This window comes from Zootoca vivipara, chromosome 1, assembly GCF_963506605.1.
Source record: "Zootoca vivipara chromosome 1, rZooViv1.1, whole genome shotgun sequence".
Taxonomy (NCBI): domain Eukaryota; kingdom Metazoa; phylum Chordata; class Lepidosauria; order Squamata; family Lacertidae; genus Zootoca; species Zootoca vivipara.
Window position 1 is genome coordinate 112,871,503 of NC_083276.1, and position 20,762 is coordinate 112,892,264.

Consider the following 20,762-nt stretch of genomic DNA (forward strand, 5'->3'; position numbering starts at 1 on the left):
TTGTGACTCTCTCTGCATTATCCCATTATCAGAAAGCTATGTGTTTTCCAGGCCAAGGAGAGTCATGGCTGTTACCTCACTTCCTGTCACCCTGATGACAGAATAGCTAATGTCTGAACATTGCTTTGGAACAAACTGGGTGCAGGTTTCTCCCACAGTGAAGTCACACACACACACACCAAAAAGCAGACACGCATTCTCATTTAACAACTAATTGATTTATTTAACAATACAAATTTCTTTCTACCACTTGGTGTAAGCAGAGAAAAGTTCAGAAACAAAATTATTATTATTATTTTAAAGTTTAAATGTTTACACAAAAAAACCCCAACCTCTTACTTCAGTAAATATAAAATTTACAGACAAAGAAAGAAAACCTACATGAAAAAGAACAGGGTTGTGACAAACTGATGACAGAAAGGGAATTCAGACTCAATAATCAAATGTTTGGTAAAGAGGACAACAGGCAATAGTGAGGAAGCATCTCACTTCGAAGGTTTCTGAAATCTGAGGTGCAAAATGAAACAAAGTACATTAAAAGCAAGAACAAGATTTTTAATTATACTTTATATTTTGCGACATAAATATTTGAAAGCTTTGTAGGCCACATATTTAATATGTGAAATATACAATTTGCGGCTCATTGTAAATCGATGGGCGTGTTCTACATGCAAAGAATGGGTGCCTTTTTTCCGGCATACGGGAACCAGCAAAACGATGCCTGGAAGTTGTAGGGCCTTAGTTCTCTTAAGTTATAGTGCAAATCTACAAAGCATACATGCAGTGTAAACTCCACTCATTTTAGTGGGACCTTCCGCGACCCACTGAAAGAGATGAAGATTGCCTAGCAGATGCACCCTACAGATCACACCCTATATAATGTGCTCCCCTTACAAAATGAGATGTAGGCCTAGATTTCGCTGAGGTTTTTAATGCTGCAGACTGAAGTCTGGGGCTCATATGACTGGAACTGCTGGGATAGCTCATTCGGAAGAGCACGAGACTCTGAATCTCAGGCTTGTGGGTTCAAGCCCCACGTTGGGCAAAAGATTCCTGCACGGAAGGTAGGGAGTTGGACTAGATCAGGGTTCCCCAAACTTAAGCCTCCAGCTGTTTTTGGACAACAACTCCCATCATCCCTAGCTAGCAGGAGGGATGATGGGAACTGTAGTTCAAAAACAGCTGGAGATCCAAATTTGGGAAACCCTTGACTAGATGATCATTGGGGTCCATTCCAACTTCAGGGATTTCCACTCTCACTTGATGATCTAAAGGGTACGCCAAGCCTCCAGCGTGGATTTTGGGAGGCTGGACTGTAGGGGAGGTCACCAATTGCCCAAGAGCTCTTTGATATCTGCCCAGCTGACAGAAGGCCCTGCTGGATCATTGAGTCTTTCCACCCGTAGAGGGATATCAACTGGAAGCAACCTTTTGTCACCACCACAGAGAACACAAGGAAGAGAAAGTAATCCCCACCGAACAAGTTGCAAGAATTCATGTCTGTGTCTAAGGCTCGATTCATACATTGTTCTGCTGAGTTTATGGCTTGCGTTAGGTAAAATGTAGATACTTTTATTGCATGGATCATTTTCAGTTGGATAGCTCAGTGCATTGTACTGATAATGCCAAGGTTGCAGGTTCGATCCCCATATGGGACAGCTGCATATTCCTGCATTGTAGGGGGTTGGACTAGATGATCCTCGGGGTACCTTCCAGCTCTACAGTTCTGTGATTATGAGTGCCAGTCACCCTAACAAAGAGGATGGACTGTGACACAGGAAATACTTGTAATCCAAGCTGATCTAAACATCCACAGCATATACTACTTAACATGGAAGGAACAGAGCAGATTGGGGGTAGAAAATCAAGCTGCAAAGTCATGTATGAATCAGGCCTTAGTTGCAAAGGGTACCTTCTACTGGGAGATTCTCCTGAGCAATCTCCCGAGTAGAAATTGTGCAAAAACACCATTTTGGAGAGATTCCATTAATTTCACTGGGGCTTGTGCAGGAGACCGTCCTGTTGGGTTGTACTCAGAACGACTAGTTAATTAGAACCTATGTTTCACTTACAAAAGTGCATTTTGCCTCCACTATTGTTATTATTAATATTAATGTTCTAGTTTCCGATTTAATAGCCCACCGTTCATTCCGCTTTGAGAGAAGCGGGTATACACAGCATGCAGCCAAGCTGCTTTGGAAGACAGTTTAACATGCTTAGATAAACTGCAATTTTACACCTCCCTCTAAACCACAGAACTGCCTGCAATCTGATACAAGTTATAATCTCAGCAAAATCCATAGCGCCTTGTATGGAGGGTGGGGGGGCAGGGAATTAAGCCCACCAATTTGAAAACCTTTACATTTTGACTTGCAAAAGCTAGCTCGTTTATGGTAAATTAAGAGGGAGGGGAGGGAAAGAACGAACTGTAAAAAACAAAACAAAACCACAAGGAAACCACATGCTCGAGGATTTGCTATGAAGAAGCAAGGCACACAACTGCCCTCCCCCAACCAACATTTGTACCCCGCCATTGGCCCTATCAATAAAGGATGACTGCAGATGATCATTTACCAATATAACCCATTCATAAAATATGGAATGCATGTGGCCGCTTGATAAACCTGTTGCACATATTTGTTTGACCAAGGGGAGAGAAGAATCGTATGGCTTTCTAACTTCTGATCCGGGGAAGAACTGTGGCTAAGAGTCTCCTAGACATTTGCCCAGGCAATACCAGGTGCTTACGTGAGCACACAGGAGTGGTCTGCATCCATCCACCGCAGCAAACCCATTTGCACGGGCATCGCCATATATCAAGCATCCATTGCTCCTCAGCAGGTCTGTCCGTCCTTTAAATACAATGGAGGGCCAAACCAAAACAGTAGGCGTGTGATTTGCACTCGCATGCATGTTATTAAAATGGTGAAAGCAGGCACAATGGGAGGGGGAGGATTTCAATCAGGACCATGGAGAGAGGTGATTTAACCTTTCCCTCCCTTGCCGTGGTCCCAGCAATGGCGCTGTCAAAGCTCTAAGTCTGTGGGGAGCTTCTATCCTGGGGCTGATAGCAGCTTAGAGAGGGGTGTGTGTGTGTGTGTGTGTGTGTGTGTGTGTGTGTGTGTGTGTGTTTTTGTGTTTGTGCATACGGATTTTCACCAGGACTGTGGCAGGAGAGGAAAGGGTTATTCCACCTTTTAAAAAGGTAAAGGGACCCCTGACCATTAGGTCCAGTTGTGACCGACTCTGGGGTTGCGCGCTCATCTCGCATTATTGTCCGAGGGAGCCGGCGTACAGCTTCCTGGTCATGTGGCCAGCAAGACAAAGCCGCTTCTGGCAAACCAGAGCAGCACATGGAAACGCCGTTTACCTTCCCGCTGTAGCGGTTCCTATTTATCTACTTGCATTTTGACGTGCTTTCGAACTGCTAGGTTGGCAGGAGCTGGGACCAAGCAACGGGAGCTCACCCCGTCGCAGGGATTCGAACCGCTGACCTTCTGATCAGCAAGCCCTAGGCTCAGTGGTTTAACCCACAGCGCCACCTGGGTCCTATTCCACCTTTTAACATGCCATAATTCTGACCCCACCCCACTTTGCCCCTCTTGCTGCTTAGCATTCATTTATTTCAAATACTTGCATCTCTGATTTTTGATGCATTTACCTTTCATGGCTACTGGCAAGTAAAAAAAAGAACAATACAAAATAAATAAACGGAAGATCCTCGGGGGTGGGGTGGGGGAGTGACTTATGATGGCTCCAGGTGGTTGTGGGATGCTGATGGGATCTATCCATTCTCCCAGGCCTAAGATATTGCTGGTGCTTAAGACTTAATATGCAGAGAATTAGAATAGCAGAAGGTTCAGCATGAAGTTTGTCCCTCAGGAGCAGCAGTCAGAGGGAAACTACAAGTCTAGACAAGAGCAATAGACCTCATTCTCAGGTTTTTCCTTTTTGACTCATGCTGGCTTTCTGCTTCTGGGGGGGGGGGGCAGGATGGGCATCTTTCTCTAAACAGCCCTACATTCTAACCTGCTGCAGTATCTTTAGATTTTTAGCTTCAAATACGAAAACAAAGAAACTATTCCTTGGGGGGGGGAGCATGTTTATTTGTGTTTGAGATGATCCAGTGGATGCTCTCTTCTGAGCTACAAGGTGGTGGCGATGGGAGGGGGAAGGGGATGAAAGGAAAAGAGGGGGAAAAAGAGGGGAGGGCGAACCCTTTCATTACAAACCGACGAAGGTAGAAGTTCAAAACAGTTTTCACAACAGCATGTACCACATATCGGAAATAGATCTGGGCTTAATACAAATGACGTAATTTCCTAGTAATCTACAGCTACCTTTAATAACTTCATACAGATAATGAATTAGGCTAAAATGCACTATAATATTTGGTTGACTTCAGGAACGGTATCCTTAGTTACATCACAAAATACATTTTGATATCCCAAAGAAGCAAGACTTGCAAGTAGGCGTTTTAAACATAACTAATCTACAGCTACAAAGTTCTACTCTGGATAGCGTTTACCTTTTCCTTTCTGTTTTCTTTCTTTCTTTTTTTCATCGTGGTTGGGGAGGGGAGGGGTTAAGGGTCGAGGGAAAGCGATATCCCCGTCTTCGAAAGGATAAAAGCAGAGAGTAGAATCAGTATAACATATACACAGAAGTCCGTATTGTAAAGGCTATAAAGATCGGTTGCACACACTGCAGGGGCTGCCTCCGTGCACCTTGGCGCCGCACACCAAGCAGTCAGGATGTGGCTTATGTTGCGTATCTCTTGGTCCACTGCCTGGCTATCCTGTCATGCTCGGCTCTGTTGGTCAGGTACTGAGTAGCTATGCTTCCTACCAGAGGATCAGCTGCAAGAGTTGGGGGGGGGGGGGGAGAGAGACCAGAGAAGAAATGGGAGGAGAGGGAGAGAGACAGCACGTCAAGATCAGAGACACATCAGCATCACAAAAGTTCGTTCTGCCACACTTGTTTCCAACCTAAGCTGCGGGGCAGGACCTCCTCAAGCATGCATTGTTCAAAAGACAACATCATTGATATGATGTTGATATAAGACTATTAGATTTTTTTTTTGCTTTTTTCACTGTGTGATTGTTTTGTTTTGTTTTTTCTCATGTTGTTGTTGTTGTTTTTCTTACTTTTTGTATTTTTGTATGGTTTTTTCTTTATGCGAAAATGAATAAAGATGATTTAAAAAACAAAAGACAAGGTGCTTGACATAAACATCAGCCAGAAGGAGAATGCGGACCCTTCTGGACAAGAAGCAAAAAAATAAATAATTTTTTTTTGTGGTTTGGTTCTCCAGCAATGTCTTCCTTTTCTCTCTCAAAACTCTCCCCTTCCCCTGAACATTTCAAACTGCGATTTTGTGAATGGTGCCCCCAGGACTCTCTCAACATTCAAAATGTGCCCACTGGTCCAAAAAGGTTGGCAATCATCTATAGCAGTCTTTCTTACTCCACCTTTTTTTAAAGTAAGTTAGAGCTAGACAAACCTAGAACTTTGTACATGGGAAGGTATCTCAAGGGCTTGGCAAATTTTATGATTTAATCTTGAGCAAACTGGGAGGTGCATTGTGCCATTAAACTGAATGCAAAGTCTGAATCTGTGGCCAATTCTACTTCAAAGTCCAGGGATTCAGAGGTTTAAACACAACCTGAACAAAGAGGATCCGTTTCCAGGCTGCCCTATGTAAAAGGAAAACAACCCGCCTTTTCAACCTGAATTTATCTTATCCCGTTCTGATCCCACGTTTATGTAATTGTTTACGCAGTCAATGTACTTTGAACAATCTTTTCTTTTTCTTTTTTTTACAGCTAAGGGTAGGAATTGTTTTGACTCTGCTTACTACCCAATTAGTAATTCCCGTCCTTTTAATAAACAAACAAACAAACAAACAAACAAACAAACAAACAAACAAATCATCGCCTTACCAGGATTGCAGTCTGTCAAGAGAGAACAAATAGACAGCAAGACCTTTGAAATAGTTAAAGCAGGGCTCCAGTTGTCTTTCAGAATATCCAGACAGATGACTCCTTGACTGTTGATGTTGCAGTGATAGATCCTAGTGCGAAACGTAACCTAGAGGTAGAAGGGGGGGGGGTTGAATTGCAGGTGGGAGAGAGAGAGAGAGAGAGAGAGAGAGAGAGAGACAGAGACAGAGACAGAGACAGAGACAGAGAGACAGAGAGAATCATTACATGCTCTTCATGCACAGCTTGTTGCCAGCTTTTTGAAACCAGCCTTGAATTATTCACCCTCTGTGGGGTAATTTTTCTCTATAGAGACCTTTCATTTCATTTCATTTTTTGCTGCTGCTGCTGCTCATTCTGTAAAGGTTCGTCTGAAAAGTGGTTCCCTGCGCCACCGCCACTTTTCAAGCAGCTGTCTTGACTCATGTTTGCCATGTAGATCTCAATGTTAAAAGCTTTATTGCAGTTCCCCCCTCCCCTCCCTGGCAGGCCTACAGCCTTTTGAAACCCCACTTTGAAACCATCACCGCCACAACATAGGGAAATTTATTTTGTATTGTCCTTCGATGCCTGGGAGATAGACAAAGCTCAGATGACTTGCTCCGTTCCATTTCAGTGCATGTTAAGGCCAAAACATCAGAGAGAGATATATAGTTATATAAATTTGCTGTTTGATCGCTGCAGAGGAGTCTGGGGTTTGGGCGGAAATGGGTTAAGGAGCCTGTGGGCAACTAAGCCAGCCCATTTAAATTGTTAGGGAAAATTTAAGTAAATTGTTCAGGGTGGCTAGAAAATAGCTGAAGACAATACCTTGGTTCATGAACGCCTCGCGAGTTGAACGGTTTGGCTCCCGGATGCTGCAAACCCAGAAGTGAGTGTTCCGGTTTGCAAACGTTCTTTGGAACCCAAACATCTGGTGCGGGTTCCGGATCTTCCGATTGGCTGCAGGAGCTTCCTGCAGCCAATCGGAAGCCACACCTTGGTTTCCGAATGTTTTGGAAGTCGAACGGACGTCCGGAACAGATTCCGTTCAACTTCTGAGGTACCACTGTAATAATAACAATTTTATTATTATTATTTGTACCCCACCCATCTGGCTGGGTTTCCCCAGCCTCTCTGGGTAGCTTATAGCATATATAAAAAATTGTAGAACATCAGACTTAAAAAATTTCCCAATACAGGGCTGCCTTCGGATATCTTCTAAAAGTCAATTTTTCAGTTGTTTACTTCCTTGAAATCTGATGCGAGGGCAGTCCACAGGGCTGGCACCACTACAGAGAAGGCCCTCTGCCTGGTTCCCTGCAATCTCACTTCTCGCAGTGAGGGGACTGCTAGAAGGTCCTCAGAGCTGGACCTCAAGTGTCCAGTGACAAGCTCTCCAGAAGATTCAGGGCGGACAAAGGTAGAATCATAGGACTGTAGTGTTGGAAGGGTTCCTGAGAGTCATCTAGTCCAACCTCCTGAAACGCAGGACTATTTTGCCCAACGTGGGACTCAGACCCACTACCCTGAGATTAAGAGTCTCACGCTCTACTGACTGAGCTTCATGCAGTACATGGTTAAACTGTGGGATTCACAACCACAGTATATGCAGTGGTGGGAACCAACTTGAATGGAGAGCAGAGGAGCGAGGAAGGAATACACGGCCCCCAACCATAATAGTCTATGAATTAGGCCAACATAGAGGCTTGTCATGGGCTCTGGAGGACGACGAGATATTTTCCAAGTTTCCCTAGAGTGATCTAGAAATGAAATGAACATAATCCTGTTCACAATACTTTGGAACAGGATCTCTCTCACTCTCTCTCTCTCTCTCTCTCTCTCTCTCTCACACACACACACACACAGGTTTGCATGTGCATAGGGTCCATTCGACTGAACTTGGATAGTCTAAAACTGTCCAGCATTAACATTCCCATGGGAGACTTTCATGGAACAGGGAGCTGCTCATCTTCAAAGGACTTGAAAAACACTTATGTTTTCCCATTAGACGGCATCATTATGTGTGAGGCACACCACACTCTAATTTGTGTCATCATTCTGCTTTAATTGACTTTAACATTCTGTACAAACCCAGCGCAGAGTTGAAATGCATTAGTTACAGAAGGAATACTTTATGGCACAAAGGGTAAACCAAACTCTTAATGGCACCGCACGCTGGAGGAAACAAACAAACCGAAACAGCAATCCTTTCAATGGTTTCTGTTATGTATTAAGTTAACTGCAGTACTCTTTCTGGCCAACGTGGCTGCAGTTCTTACCCTGCCCACTGTGGCTGCAGTTCTCACTCAGGTCCACTACATGCAAATGAAGGATTGAGAGTGCTGTTCACAGATTGGGTACCTAGGGGAAGTTTGTTACTGTTGCAAGTTACTGAGTACTATATAAGCCAGTCGGCTAAGCTGCTGTTGAGTCTTGACTGAGAGCTAGAATAAAGAGCTGGTTGTTTTAAGAGCTGTGTCTTCATCCTTCTTACCCACTATTCTACAGTTTCCCCTTTTTCTTTTTGCAGAGGGCGGTGCTGTGTGTGTGTGTGTGTGTGTGTGTGTGTGTGTATCATCTATCTATCTATCTATCTATGCATAACTCTGAGCAACTTTGTTCTGTTCCAAATTCAAGACTAGGCTCTTTGGCTTTTGCAGAACTGCGAGGACAGAATTCATTTCCTCCCTTTGCTAGTCCACGTGCGGACAGATGGACAGAGAAAAGAGCTACTATATATGATCCGGATAAATGCACAATTAGTTCCACACACAGGCTACCCTCTGCAGGATCAGACCAAAGACCTCTCTAATTTACCATCCTGTTTCCTCATTTTTTGGAAGTTCACAAGCAAGAAATGATGGCAGAGTCACATCAAAAGGGGCCTTTGGGTTTGGGTTCCCTTCCCCCCTCCCCACAAAAAACCCCAGTAGCACTCCATGTTGCATGGCAAACTACCTGGGAACTTTCAAAAGCAAGCTTGTGCGTGGAGGGTTTTTTTGTTTTGTTTTTAAATCAAATAGCCCACTGGGGATACCCAGTCTCTTGGGTATGTCAAAAATAGCTCTTTGGATCTCAGCCAGAATATATAATTTGTTAGACGAGGCACAAGGCAGCAGGGGGAGAAGATGAGGAGTTGGGATCTCGGCCCCTTGATTTCTACGGCATTATCTTCAGCAGATTAACTAACTCCGCAAACCTAACATTTTGCCTTATTTGTACAGCAGCAGATTTCTAAATCTTCTTCATCAAACATCTGCTACACAGCTGCAATTTTTTAAACAAACATTTATGCTGGCATATATATATACGATATGAGCGAGTACATGAAATTACACTTGGGGCAATTTTGTGTGCTATGTTTTCCATATTCCCAGCCCCCCTAAAGAAACAGGGTTAGACAAACAAATCACTAGCATAAACATCATTTTGCAAATGATAATTGATTCCAAAACTGAAGACTTGAATACACACAACTTTAGTCTTGTAGTTCTGCCCTTATGCGCAGGGTTGGGGGAGGGGACAAGTATCTTCGGGGGGGGGGCATGATCCTTATTGGGTCCCCTGCTCCCTCCCTGCACCTAAGCTGGGTTTCCAACTTGGAACAGGCAATAGCCATTTCTCAAAAAGTATGGTATACAGTGGTTAAGAACTTAATTTGTTCCGGAGGTCCATTCTTAACTTGAAACTGTTCTTAACCTGAGGTACCGCTACCACTTTAGCTAATGGGGCCTCCCGCTGCTGCCACGCGATTTCTGTTCTCATCCTGAAGCAAAGTTCTTAACCTGAGGTACTATTTCTGGGTTAGTGGAGTCTGTAACCTGAAGCATCTGTAACCCAAGATACCACTGTACTTAAGTCTAGAGCTATTCAAGCATTATTATATGTAGTTTGGCCCTAATTTTCACTTGGTAGAACAGCATTAAGACCAGTATTCCTTTTCAATTTCTATCTTTTCTTTTTTCTTTTTAGATAATTAATATCAAGATGTAGTTCTTGAAATAGAAGGTCCCATTCGTTAGACCTTGCTCTTCCAAGTGATTTAACCCGCCTTATTGCAGAAGCAAAACAATGATGACAGATTTTGACAACAGTTACCAGAAATATGGGTGGAAGTCAAGCAGTTCTCCGTAATCAAAAGCACATTGTTTGAGATTAATAAACAACTTTACAATTCAGCATACATGTCATAAACCCTTGAATACTACTGGGATCAGTGGGACGTAAGGGACTATACAAGATTTCAGAAAATATCATATTGTCCTCAACCTGTCAGTTTCTAATTGCTTCGTTTGGGTTTTCCTAATTCGTGGGTACTTTCAAGTCTATTCACACTGGTACTTTTCTGTTCAGGTCACATGAATGCCAGCTAAGTGCCAACGAATTGTGGTCAAGATTGCAGCAGGTTAGAGTTACTTTCAGTTTTAAGTTAAACTGCCTAAAGGTAAGAACTGGCTTTCAACACAGTCCTTATACGTTTATGGGCACTTATCAAAATCTCTCTAATTACCGTGTTTCCCCCTTTTTAAGACACCGTCTTATAACTTTTTTTACTCAAAAAAACAGACGGTGTCTTATTTTCAGGGGATGCCTTGTACCTTAAGGCCTCCTCGGAAGGGCCAGGCCACTGGCTCGGGGTGCTGCTGGGCGCTCTGCGCGGCACCGAGGCGGCAGGCTGCTGGCTCGGCGCTCCGCCCAGCGCTGCTGGGCGCTCCGGGCGCTCGGCGCTGCAGACCGCTGGTTCCGGCGGCGGGGGGCAGGCCTCGGGCAGCTCTCCCCCCAAAAGAAGAGGCCAGGCGCTGCAGGGGGCTCCGAGCGCTCGGCGCTTCGGAGCGCTCCGCTCTGCAGCCGCCGGCCTCGGGCAGCCAAACAAAAAGAGAAGAGGCCAGGCGCTGCAGGGCGCTCCGAGCGCTCGGCGCTTCGGAGTGCTCCGCTCTGCAGCCGCCGGTTCCGGCGGCGGGGCGGCAGGCCTTGGGCAGCTCCTCCCCCCCCAAAAAAAAGAAGAGGCCAGGCGCTGCAGGGCGCTCCGAGCGCTCGGCGCTTCGGAGTGCTCCGCTCTGCAGCCGCCGGTTTCGGCGGCGGGGCGGCAGGCCTCGGGCAGCTCCTCCCCCCCAAAAAAAGAAGAGGCCAGGCGCTGCAGGGCGCTCCGAGCGCTCGGCGCTTCGGAGCGCTCTGCTCTGCAGCCGCCGGTTTCGGCGGCGGGGCGGCAGGCCTCGGGCAGCTCCTCCCCCCCAAAAAAAGAAGAGGCCAGGCGCTGCAGGGCGCTCCGAGCGCTCGGCGCTTCGGAGCGCTCTGCTCTGCAGCCGCCGGTTCCGGCGGCGGGGCGGCAGGCCTCGGGCAGCTCCCCCCCCCCGCAAAAGAAGAAGCCAGGTGCTGCAGGGCGCTCCGAGCGCTCGCTGTTTCGGAGCGCTCCGCTCTGCAGCCGCCGGTTCCGGTGGCGGGGCGGCAGGCCTCGGGCAGCCCAAAAAAAAGAAAAGAAAAAAAGAGGCCAGGTGCTGCAGGGCGCTCCATGCGTTCACTGCAGCAACAGCAGCCGGTTCCAGGCCCCTCTGGCTGGCTGGGGCGCTTGGCGGTCTCGCATGGAGGTATGTCTTATTTTCGGGGGGTGTCTTAGATTTCACTAATGATAAAAAATGCTGCCATGGCTTACTTTCTGACTACGTCTTAAAAAAGGGGAAACACGGTAGATCAAGTTATGTTACAATGTTGCTTATGCAGAAAACAATGATGATTGACCCAAGTCACTGCATAACCTCCAACGGGTCACTGCAGAAAACCAGGATGTGCGTCACACATGCGAGATCACACCCCGCAACTTTTGGGGCTGTGGCAAAACAGCCCCCCAAAACAGGATGTCCCGATTGAATCAGTGCAGTTGAGAGGTACGGTCACTCTACTAACTTCGGTTGCTGAAGCTGCACTTTAGCTTGCTAAACCAAGAGTTTGACTCCATTCTCACATGAGGCCGAGGCTCTTGGTTTAATAAACCACACTTGAACATACAGCCTGATCGGTCCTCCCCTGGAGAGAGTGGGGAAACAAACCAGAAAGGATATAATTTAATGCTACAGCCGAACCCAGCATTGCGGTTTGTTTTGCCCTAACAAACCACTATTGCTTGCCTGCCCTAAGCCATGGCCTGGTGTTGACTTACTGATCATATCTTGTTGAAGTGAAGCAAACCATAATCCCAGGGTTCAGACCTAACACTAAGCTGTCCCCTTCCTGCTTTACTTACCTGCCTGTGTATAACAACAACAACAACAACAACAACAACAATTTATTATTTATACCCCGCCCATCTGGCTGGGTTTCCCCAGCCACTCTGGGCGGCTTCCAACAGAAGAATAAAATAATCGATTAAAGATTAAACGCCTCCCTAAACAGGGCTGCCTTCAGATGTCTTCTAAAAATCTGCTAGCTGTTATTCTCTTTGACATCTGATGGGAGGGCGTTCCACAGGGCGGGCGCCACTACCGAGAAGGCCCTCTGCCTGGTTCCCTGCAACATGGCTTCTCGCAACAAGGAGAACTGGCAGAAGGCCCTCGGCACGGGACCTCAGTGTCTGGGCAGAACGATGGAGGTGGAGACGCTCCTTTAGGTATACTGGACCAAGGCCATTTAGGGCTTTAAAGGTCAGCACCAACACTTTGAATTGTGCTCGGAAACGAATGTGTCAGGAAAAGAATGAAGTAGACGCAATCGGACTGTGTGTACAGCATGGTTTATTATGCTAATAAACTTTGCTTGCCATTACGTATGATGGCCACAGAGACCGGACAAGAGCACAAAGTTAGCTTACTTCAAGTTGAGTGTTACACTTCATTGCATCTCAGAATTCCCCTGCTTTATGTAGTTAAGTCACATCGCTCTAATAAAGCAACTGTTTCTTTGCAATGGTTAATTTTCAGTTTCAGTTTGAGGCAGCCGAAACACGGAGGTTTAGACCGGTGTTTCCTAAACTTCGGTCTCCGGCTGCTTTTGGACGACAGCTCCCATTATCCCTAGCTGGCAAGACCAGCAGTCAGCTATGATGGGAATTGTAGCCCAAAACAGCCAGAGACTCAAGTTTGGGAAACACAGGTTTCCCAGGGCAGGGACTCTAGCACACACCTGATCAAAGGCTGGTAGGAGAGGGGGAACTAAGAAGATATTATTAGCCATTTAGGAATGTTTTCCTGCATGTGTGAGAGGGAATGGAATAAAAACCATAAACATTCCCTAAACTATCTTCTAAGGGGGGTGGAGGGAGATTAATAGCTACTGGCACGCTAACAAAATTCATTTTCCCCCCTCAGGAAATTGCCAGCCCTGAGTTGCAAGTTCTGCAACACACTGAGTGGAAGTTAACTGAGGATTCTTGGGTTGTATATTGTACAGCTTGGCATGGTCACCGGTTTATTTGAGATCCTGGGCTACACTTGAAACTTCAGAGCTGTGGAGTCTTCTCTTTCCCCGATGGTCAAATGTGCAAGCGTCTCATGAGCCCTGGTACAAATGTGAAGAGTGGAGATACATTCAAGGATGGAGAAGCTGCATATAAAAATACAGAGAGCCACAAATGCTTACCTTTGGTGGTTTAAATGGATAATCGGATGAAAACGTGATATCCAGAAAGAAGACACCACCTTCATACACAGAACCCGGGGGACCGAGGATAGTAGATCTCCACTCGTAAATGTTATCGCCTTTAGGCCCAGCACTGTTGAAATAACAGAGAGAGGGGGATAAACAGAAAGTGATCTGGATAGTTCCTGGGCACTGACAGTCATTACTCATTTCATCCTTAAATCCTCGTCAATGACCTCTGTTGTCATCGGTGTGGAGCTTTTGTATGAGTGTGCTATGAACGAAGGAAGGGCGCGTCAACTGTGCTTCTGTCAATGTTTTCAAACACAAAACCCATCTTTGTCTTTTATGATATTTAGCTCTGTGGCCTTTCTGTCTGCTGCTCTTTCCGGTGCGTGGGGCATTCATGAAAGAAAGCTGGGGGGGAGAGGAGGAAGAGGGAATGCCTTAAAACGCAAGGACTACAATCCAACACAGGGAGGGGTTAGGCCTACTTAAACCCATTCATCCCTCCCTCACCATTTATATCCAACCTTTTCTTCAAGGAGCTCGCGGCAGCGTGCATGGGCTTATCCCAACTTATCTGCACAATCCTATGAAGCCGGTTAGGCTAAGGGAGAGAGCCACTTGCCTACGGTATATCCAGCAAAGCTTCCAAGCTGAGAAGGGATTGCAACCCAGGTCTCTCTGCTCTGGTCCAACAAGGCTGCAATCCTACCGTATGCCCATCTGCCTGAGAGCAAACTCCATGAAACACAGCAGTACTTGCTTTTAATTCAACTTGCCTAAACCTGTGCCAAAAGGTGCAAACCAGACACAATTGAACGGCAAAAATACTCCCTTTGAATGGCTCTCGGCTGTAAGTTAGGGCTCCAAGGCAGCGATGGGGAGCCAGTGGTCCTCCAATTGTTACTGGACTCCAACTCAACATCATCCCTGGGAGTTCTGAGTCCACAAACAGACCAAGGATTGCCCAGTCCTGCTCCGAGGTAACCAATGCAGACATTAAAAGAATGTTTTCTTGCTTGATCCTGCACTGTTCTTGTGGTTTTGCCATACAGTCAGTTCCAAGTAGTTTCCCTCGGATCCTAAAATGCTACAAACGCTTCTTGAATTTGTTCACTTGCTTCCTGAAAAGCTTCCCTTGACCTCCAGAACAAAGAGCTGGGAGAGTGGTGGTCAGGAACTGCCATTCCTCAGACCATCACATTATCTGACAGTGAAAGCACCAGTATTATACAATCTAATATAGTTCCGCAGGCCATTTTGGATCCCAAGTGCCTGTATTATATAGTTGATCAGTTTTATAGATATGGACAGCTATTAAAGGATCCGTCCCAATACTTATTTTAAGGCTTAAGTGCTCACTGCATTACAATAATGTAGCAGCAACGATACCACTGTTAAGCTAAACTCCCCCACTCCCCTGAAAAGCCTATTTTGACAGAGGAACCACTATTTTTATAAAGGAGGCTGCAAAGTTACTGACAAAGCAACAAATACACTTTTAGGTTAACATTTTAAGAACATCTACATTTATAGTTATACTATAAGAGGGCCAAATGTTCGTTCTGCTTCCTTTCTTTTTAACACGGATTCAAAAACAGTTTGTGAAAGACTTCACCAAGTAACCATATTTTTTTTTAGAATAAGACCTCTAAAGTAATGTTCATCACAAATTTTATATGGAAGCATCAAGGCGGTCTTACGAAACTCCCTGTTCAAGTTTTTTTACACCAGTCCCTCCTTCCCAAATTAACTCTTCCGCTGTTATGAAATCTGACTGGCCCTCCAGGACAGAGGTTTTGTGGCCCTGATGTAATCATAGTGCATTAGTGACGGATTTCACAGAATCATAGAATTGAAAGGCACTCTGAGGATCATCTAGTCCAGCCCCTTGCAATGCAGGAATAGGCAGCTGTCCTTTGTGGGGATCGAACCTGCAACCTTGGCATTATCAGGACCATGCTCTAAGCAACTGAGCTCCCCCAATGCCACCTGTTGCTGATCGGAGGGGTTATAGCACAATGAAAGCAGGACAGAAAACGGAACGAACCCCAGAACATTTGCGGTATGCAAAGTTTTGGGATTTCTGCAGAAACCAAGTTACAAGATATGTTTTGAAGGGAAATGAAGCAGTCCAACTGCCTGGAAAAATAGTACTGAAGGCAGGATCATGAGCATAAATCACCATGAAGGTGTCATGAAAAAGATGTCTGGAGGAAGAGGCCCAAGTCATTTCCAGGAGTCATTTAGAGAAACCTATCTGGGAACCTATCTATCTGGGAACCTATCTGGGAACCTATCTAGAGAAACCCACAGGTGGCGCTGTGGGTTAAACCACAGAGCCTAGGGCTTGTTGATCAGAAGGTTGGCGGTTCGAATCCCTGCGACGGGGTGAGCTCCCGTTGCTTGGTCCCAGCTCCTGCCAACCTAGCAGTTCGAAAGCACGTCAAAGTGCAAGTAGATAAACAGGGACCGCTACAGCGGGAAGGTAAACGGTGTTTCCGTGTGCTGCTCTGGTTTGCCAGAAGCGGCTTTGTCATGCTGGCCACATGAACTGGAAGCTATACGCCGGCTCCCTCGGCCAATAATGCGAGATGAGCGCGCAACCCCAGAGTCGGTCACGACTGGACCTAATGGTCAGGGGTCCCTTTACCTTTACCTATCTGGGAATAGAACTACGTTGATAGGGAGATGGGAACAAAAGGAGTTGAAATGGCATAACAAGGTTTATTAGAGGCGGGGCAAAAGACGACTGGACTCCCCTTTCATGGATTTGCCATCCCAACCTCTAGATCAGTGGTTCCCAACCTTTTTTTTGGCCATGCACCATCTAAGCATCTCTAAAATCCTGATCCCCTCCATGACATATAATTCTTATTTTTCAAAAAGTGAACTCCTATTCACATGGAGGAAGCCTAAAAGGCCATTAACTTGGTCTAAACAAGCTTCCAAAGAACATGGCATCCATGAAAGAGAAAAATAAAAGAACGAACGGACAGTTGCAAAAAAATAATAATCACTGCTAATAACTCATTCTCAAATTGCCCCCTGTGGGGCATGTGCCCCACGTTGGGAACCACTACTCAAAATCTAGGCTCGAAATCTGGAAAGAGAGTACAAAACTCTTGCAAAATGACTTCTGGGGCACCTTGCTGTACCCTATTATCCCACATACATTCAGCCGTGGGTGATCCTTTTGTGACCCGAACGATATTAAGACCACAACATCTGGTAGTATTTCAGAGCAATCAACAGTTGTTGTTTAAACTGTGCTTCGTTGACAACAGAGGTGATTCAAATATACTCAAGGAGAATTAAGACGGAGAAGGGACAACAGGCCACAATGCCTAAGTAATTCACAGGCATTTCCAAAGTCGCTTGGTTAAATTATTCTGCCCGCGTTTCTTAAGTTTGCGAACAGAACAAAACAGCAGAAGCAATAATGCAAAAGAAAAGAAAAGGCTGGAGAAATGTAGAAATATTTAAAACCCATGCACAGGCCATCCGGTGCTCTAATGAACTCTTTGACATCCATTAAGCACATATCGTTTAATTAGCATTAGGCTTGGAAGTCAAATTTCAGTGGAACAATTCAATTTTGGCACAGGTTTCCTTGATGGCTATTTTATAGCTTAATGCCGAGGTTCATGCTCCTATATCATCTGTCAGCTACCTTTCCTTCAAACACCTCTAATAGCTGGATGCAATTCAATCAGTTTATCGAAACAGCTGAATTGACTTAGCAACATATTTCAGCCAAATTAATCAGTCACAATTAAGGTTACAGCCTCTAGCCATGTGCCAGACTACCTGGTAATCACTCAAAGAGTCAGAACAAGGGCATCTATCAATTAAATAGTCAAGCATCTAAGAGCAATAATTCCTAAGTTACTATTTACAGTCATCTACTGCATTACCATTAGTGCCACTTAAAATTACAAGGGTTGTTCCTAGAGGGGGAAAGTGTACGCGGGGGGGGGGGGGGATAAATCCATGTATTCTAACCCGGCAGGTGCAGAAGGCATTTTTCAGAAGCCTGACACATCTGCCTAATACCAGACCTGTCTTCAGATGAATCAGGGCGATAGTGTTCTTCCCCACTGCACTGTGAAAAAGGATGCGGGTGGCGCTGTGATCTAAACCACTGAGCCTCTTGGGCTTGCTGATCAGAACGTCGGCGGTTCAAATCCCTGCGATGGGGTGAGCTCCCGTTGTTCTGTCCCAGCTCCTGCCAACCTAGCAGTTTGAAAGCATGCCAGTGCAAGTAGATAAATAGGTACTGCTCCGGCGGGAAGGTAAACGGCGTTTCCGTGCGCTTTGGTTTCCGTCACGGTGTCCCATTGCACCAGGAGCTGTTTAGTCCTGCTGGCCACATGACCCGGAAAGCCGTCTGTGGACAAACGCCGGCTCCCTCGGCCTGAAAGCGAGATGAGCACCACAATCCCATAGTTGCCTTTGACTGGACTTAACCGCCCAGGGGTCCTTTACATCACCTGCACTGTGATTTCTGTGGTGGTGGTGGTGGTGGTGGAACCAGGGGAAAGTTGAGGTATTTGAAATATCCAAAATGCAATAGCCCCTGATCCCCAAAAGCAGGGTTTTCCCTCGCCCTTCCCAACTGTAGTCTGAGGCACCCTTGGGTTCTCAAAGCTTATCATGGGTCCTTCAAGGGGAGCAAGGGTAAACCTCCTTACAAAGAGCAGCTGCCCACTATTCCTACCCTCCCTCAGTAATACACAGCTGTGGGACGTGTGCCCTGGGGTGAACTCTCAAGATGCATGTGTGCAAGGACTGGCTGGATGAGGAGTGGTGGAAACCGCCTGAACAAGAGCCCCCCAGGGAAAGCGAAGAGGAAGAGGATTTGGACCCTGGACCCTGGTGGTGGGAAACCGGCCAGAGGAAAGGGAAAGCTGGGAAGGGATGGAGGATGGCAGTGAGGAGGAGGAGGAGGAGCAGGGCCGGGTCTACGGCCAGGCTGGGTGGCGCAGGGCACCATGGCGCCAGCCCGCCAGGGGGGCGCTGCGAGCTGCGCCCGCCTGCTGGCCGGTCCGCCGCGCCCACGGCAACCACGCTGTGCCTGTTAGCATAACCGCAGAAGACCTGGGCCACCAAGCCCCCCCCCCCCCCCGGTAAGCAAAAGCAAGAGAACTAACATTACAATAGTACAACAAACGGAAGTATACATCATGTGACATATTCAACATCCTCTTCCAAGCCTGTTCCTGTTTAAGGTGGAACAGAATCTACTATGAAATCCTAACAGTGCCTGCCCGCCCGCCGCGCAGCAGCGCCTGTGGCGGCCGAGCTGTGCCCGCCCGCCGTGCTGGGAAACGGGGCGCCGGAGGGATCTGTCGCACCACGGCGCCAGGGGCACTTAAGACGGGCCTGAGGAGGAGGATGAAATGGGAAGGTGCCCCTGCCCACAGTTATCAGACTTGACAGCTCCACCACAGAGCCATCCCGACAGCTTCTCTGCTGAAAGCCTGAAAACGCCCCTTCCCTTCCCAGAACAAGGCATCTATTGCATGGCACAGAGCAGAGAGCCAGGCAGAAACAGAGAAAGTCCCTTGGGGCTCCCCGTAGACAGAGGGAGGGGCCTGACACACAGGGTTGGAGAGTGAGAGGGGGAGGGGGGAGAGGCCAGGCAACTGCTTCATCTAGACATGAGCAACCCTTAGGAGTCTCCACGTGTTCTCTCTTCTGCTTCCTTAACTGTGGGTTGACCGGCGTGTCGCTGTCTTTCTCTGTTCTGCGAACGGCCTGCTCTCCCTGTCGGCTCCCTGACAGCATGCAGGCCTTGTGTGAACTGGGTGTGCACCCCCCCCCGAACCCTCCGCAATGCACAGGCAAGTGAATGTGGACATGGCTCCCTCGAGGCAAAACGTCTGAAAACCACAGCCTTTTAAAGCACAATGAAACGGCAGCAGGTTCCATCCCACAGTGAGCTGACCGGGCTGGGCTCTTTGCCCATGTAAGCCCTGCGTTGCCTACCCTGACGACAGTGGCTTTTCAGGGTCACATGCAAAGGTCTTTTCCATCACCGGCCGCCGGATCCAGGTCAACCACTGGAGATACCAGGGACTGGACCTGGGAGCTTCTGCACGCAAAGCCCATGTGCTCCCTCTTCCTGCTCCGTGTGGATCCTATTTGATTTTTATTGATGTAACTTGTACCCTGCTTTTGCCCTCCGTTTTGGGAGGCCTTTAAAGGTTCATAGAAATGCTTCCCAATTCAAGGCAGCTCAATGCTGCCTTTTCACAAGCGAGCTTATCTCCCACAGAAGCATTCTCTTGCAAATGCCTGCCGGGACGGGAAGCCGGAGACATTGTGCGCCAATCCGATGCAAAGAATAAGATGAATCGTACCAAGAGGTGCCACAGAAAATCACTGCCATTCGAAGAAAACCAAATACACTCCGAGGCTTAAATCTTTACTTTGGAATTTTTATTTTTATTTTGCCTCTTTCAGGATCTCTTTCTCTCTGCTGAGCAAGAGTGCAGCTAAGCCTAAATCCATGCCTAAAAATACGGACAATCTTTGCTTTTAGGGAGACAACCTTAAAACCATAACAATCAATGCAGCCTCTGTACCTCTCCTGTCCCTTGCTGTCAGTGGTATGGCATGGGCAGAGCCACAGGGTCCGTTGCCCTGGGCACAAAATCTCTAGGGGTGCGGAATTTCAAAAGAAAAAAAGTATCAATAACAAATAAAAAATAGCTCTGGGAATGGAATTGAGTGTCCTGGAAAGAGGCATGGAACTGGCTGGCTGGGAGTCTAAACAGAAGCATTAAGCGCTGCAACATTTAGTCGCAGGCCCTTCTTGTAAATTTGCAAGGCAAAGCTAAAGCCTATTCCAGGGATCCTCAAACTAAGACCTGGGGGCCGGATGCGGCCCAATCGCCTTCTAAATCCGGCCCGCAGACAGTCCAGGAATCAGCATGTTTTTACATGAGTAGAATGTGTCCTTTTATTTAAAATACATCTCTGGGTTATTTGTGGGGCCTGCATGGTGTTTTTACATGAATAGAATGTGTCCTTTTATTTAAAATGCATCTCTGGGTTATTTGTGGGGCCTGCCTGGTGTTTTTATATGAGTAGAATGTGTCCTTTTATTTAAAATGCATCTCTGGGTTATTTGTGGGGCCTGCCTGGTGTTTTTATATAAGTAGAATGTGTCCTTTTATTTAAAATGCATTTCTGGGTTATTTGTGGGGCATAGGAATT

At 46.7% G+C, this 20,762-nt stretch overlaps 1 protein-coding gene across 4 annotated transcripts in view; it reads right to left on the reverse strand.

Annotated features, from left to right (window-relative positions):
• Positions 1-202: 202 nt before the first annotated feature.
• The window catches only part of UBE2E3 (ubiquitin conjugating enzyme E2 E3), a 99,211-nt gene continuing 78,651 nt past the window's right edge, over positions 203-20,762 (reverse strand). For 3 of the 4 annotated variants that reach the window (XM_035133777.2, XM_035133791.2, XM_035133783.2), the window contains exons 4-6: positions 13,533-13,665; positions 5,943-6,090; positions 203-4,859 (exon numbers count right to left, since the gene is read on the reverse strand). In XM_035133777.2, coding sequence (XP_034989668.1) covers positions 4,762-4,859; positions 5,943-6,090; positions 13,533-13,665 — 379 coding nt within the window. In that variant the 3' untranslated portion in view covers positions 203-4,761. The remainder of the gene's footprint in view (positions 4,860-5,942; positions 6,091-13,532; positions 13,666-20,762) is intronic. The other variant, XR_009558353.1, reaches the window with a different exon arrangement.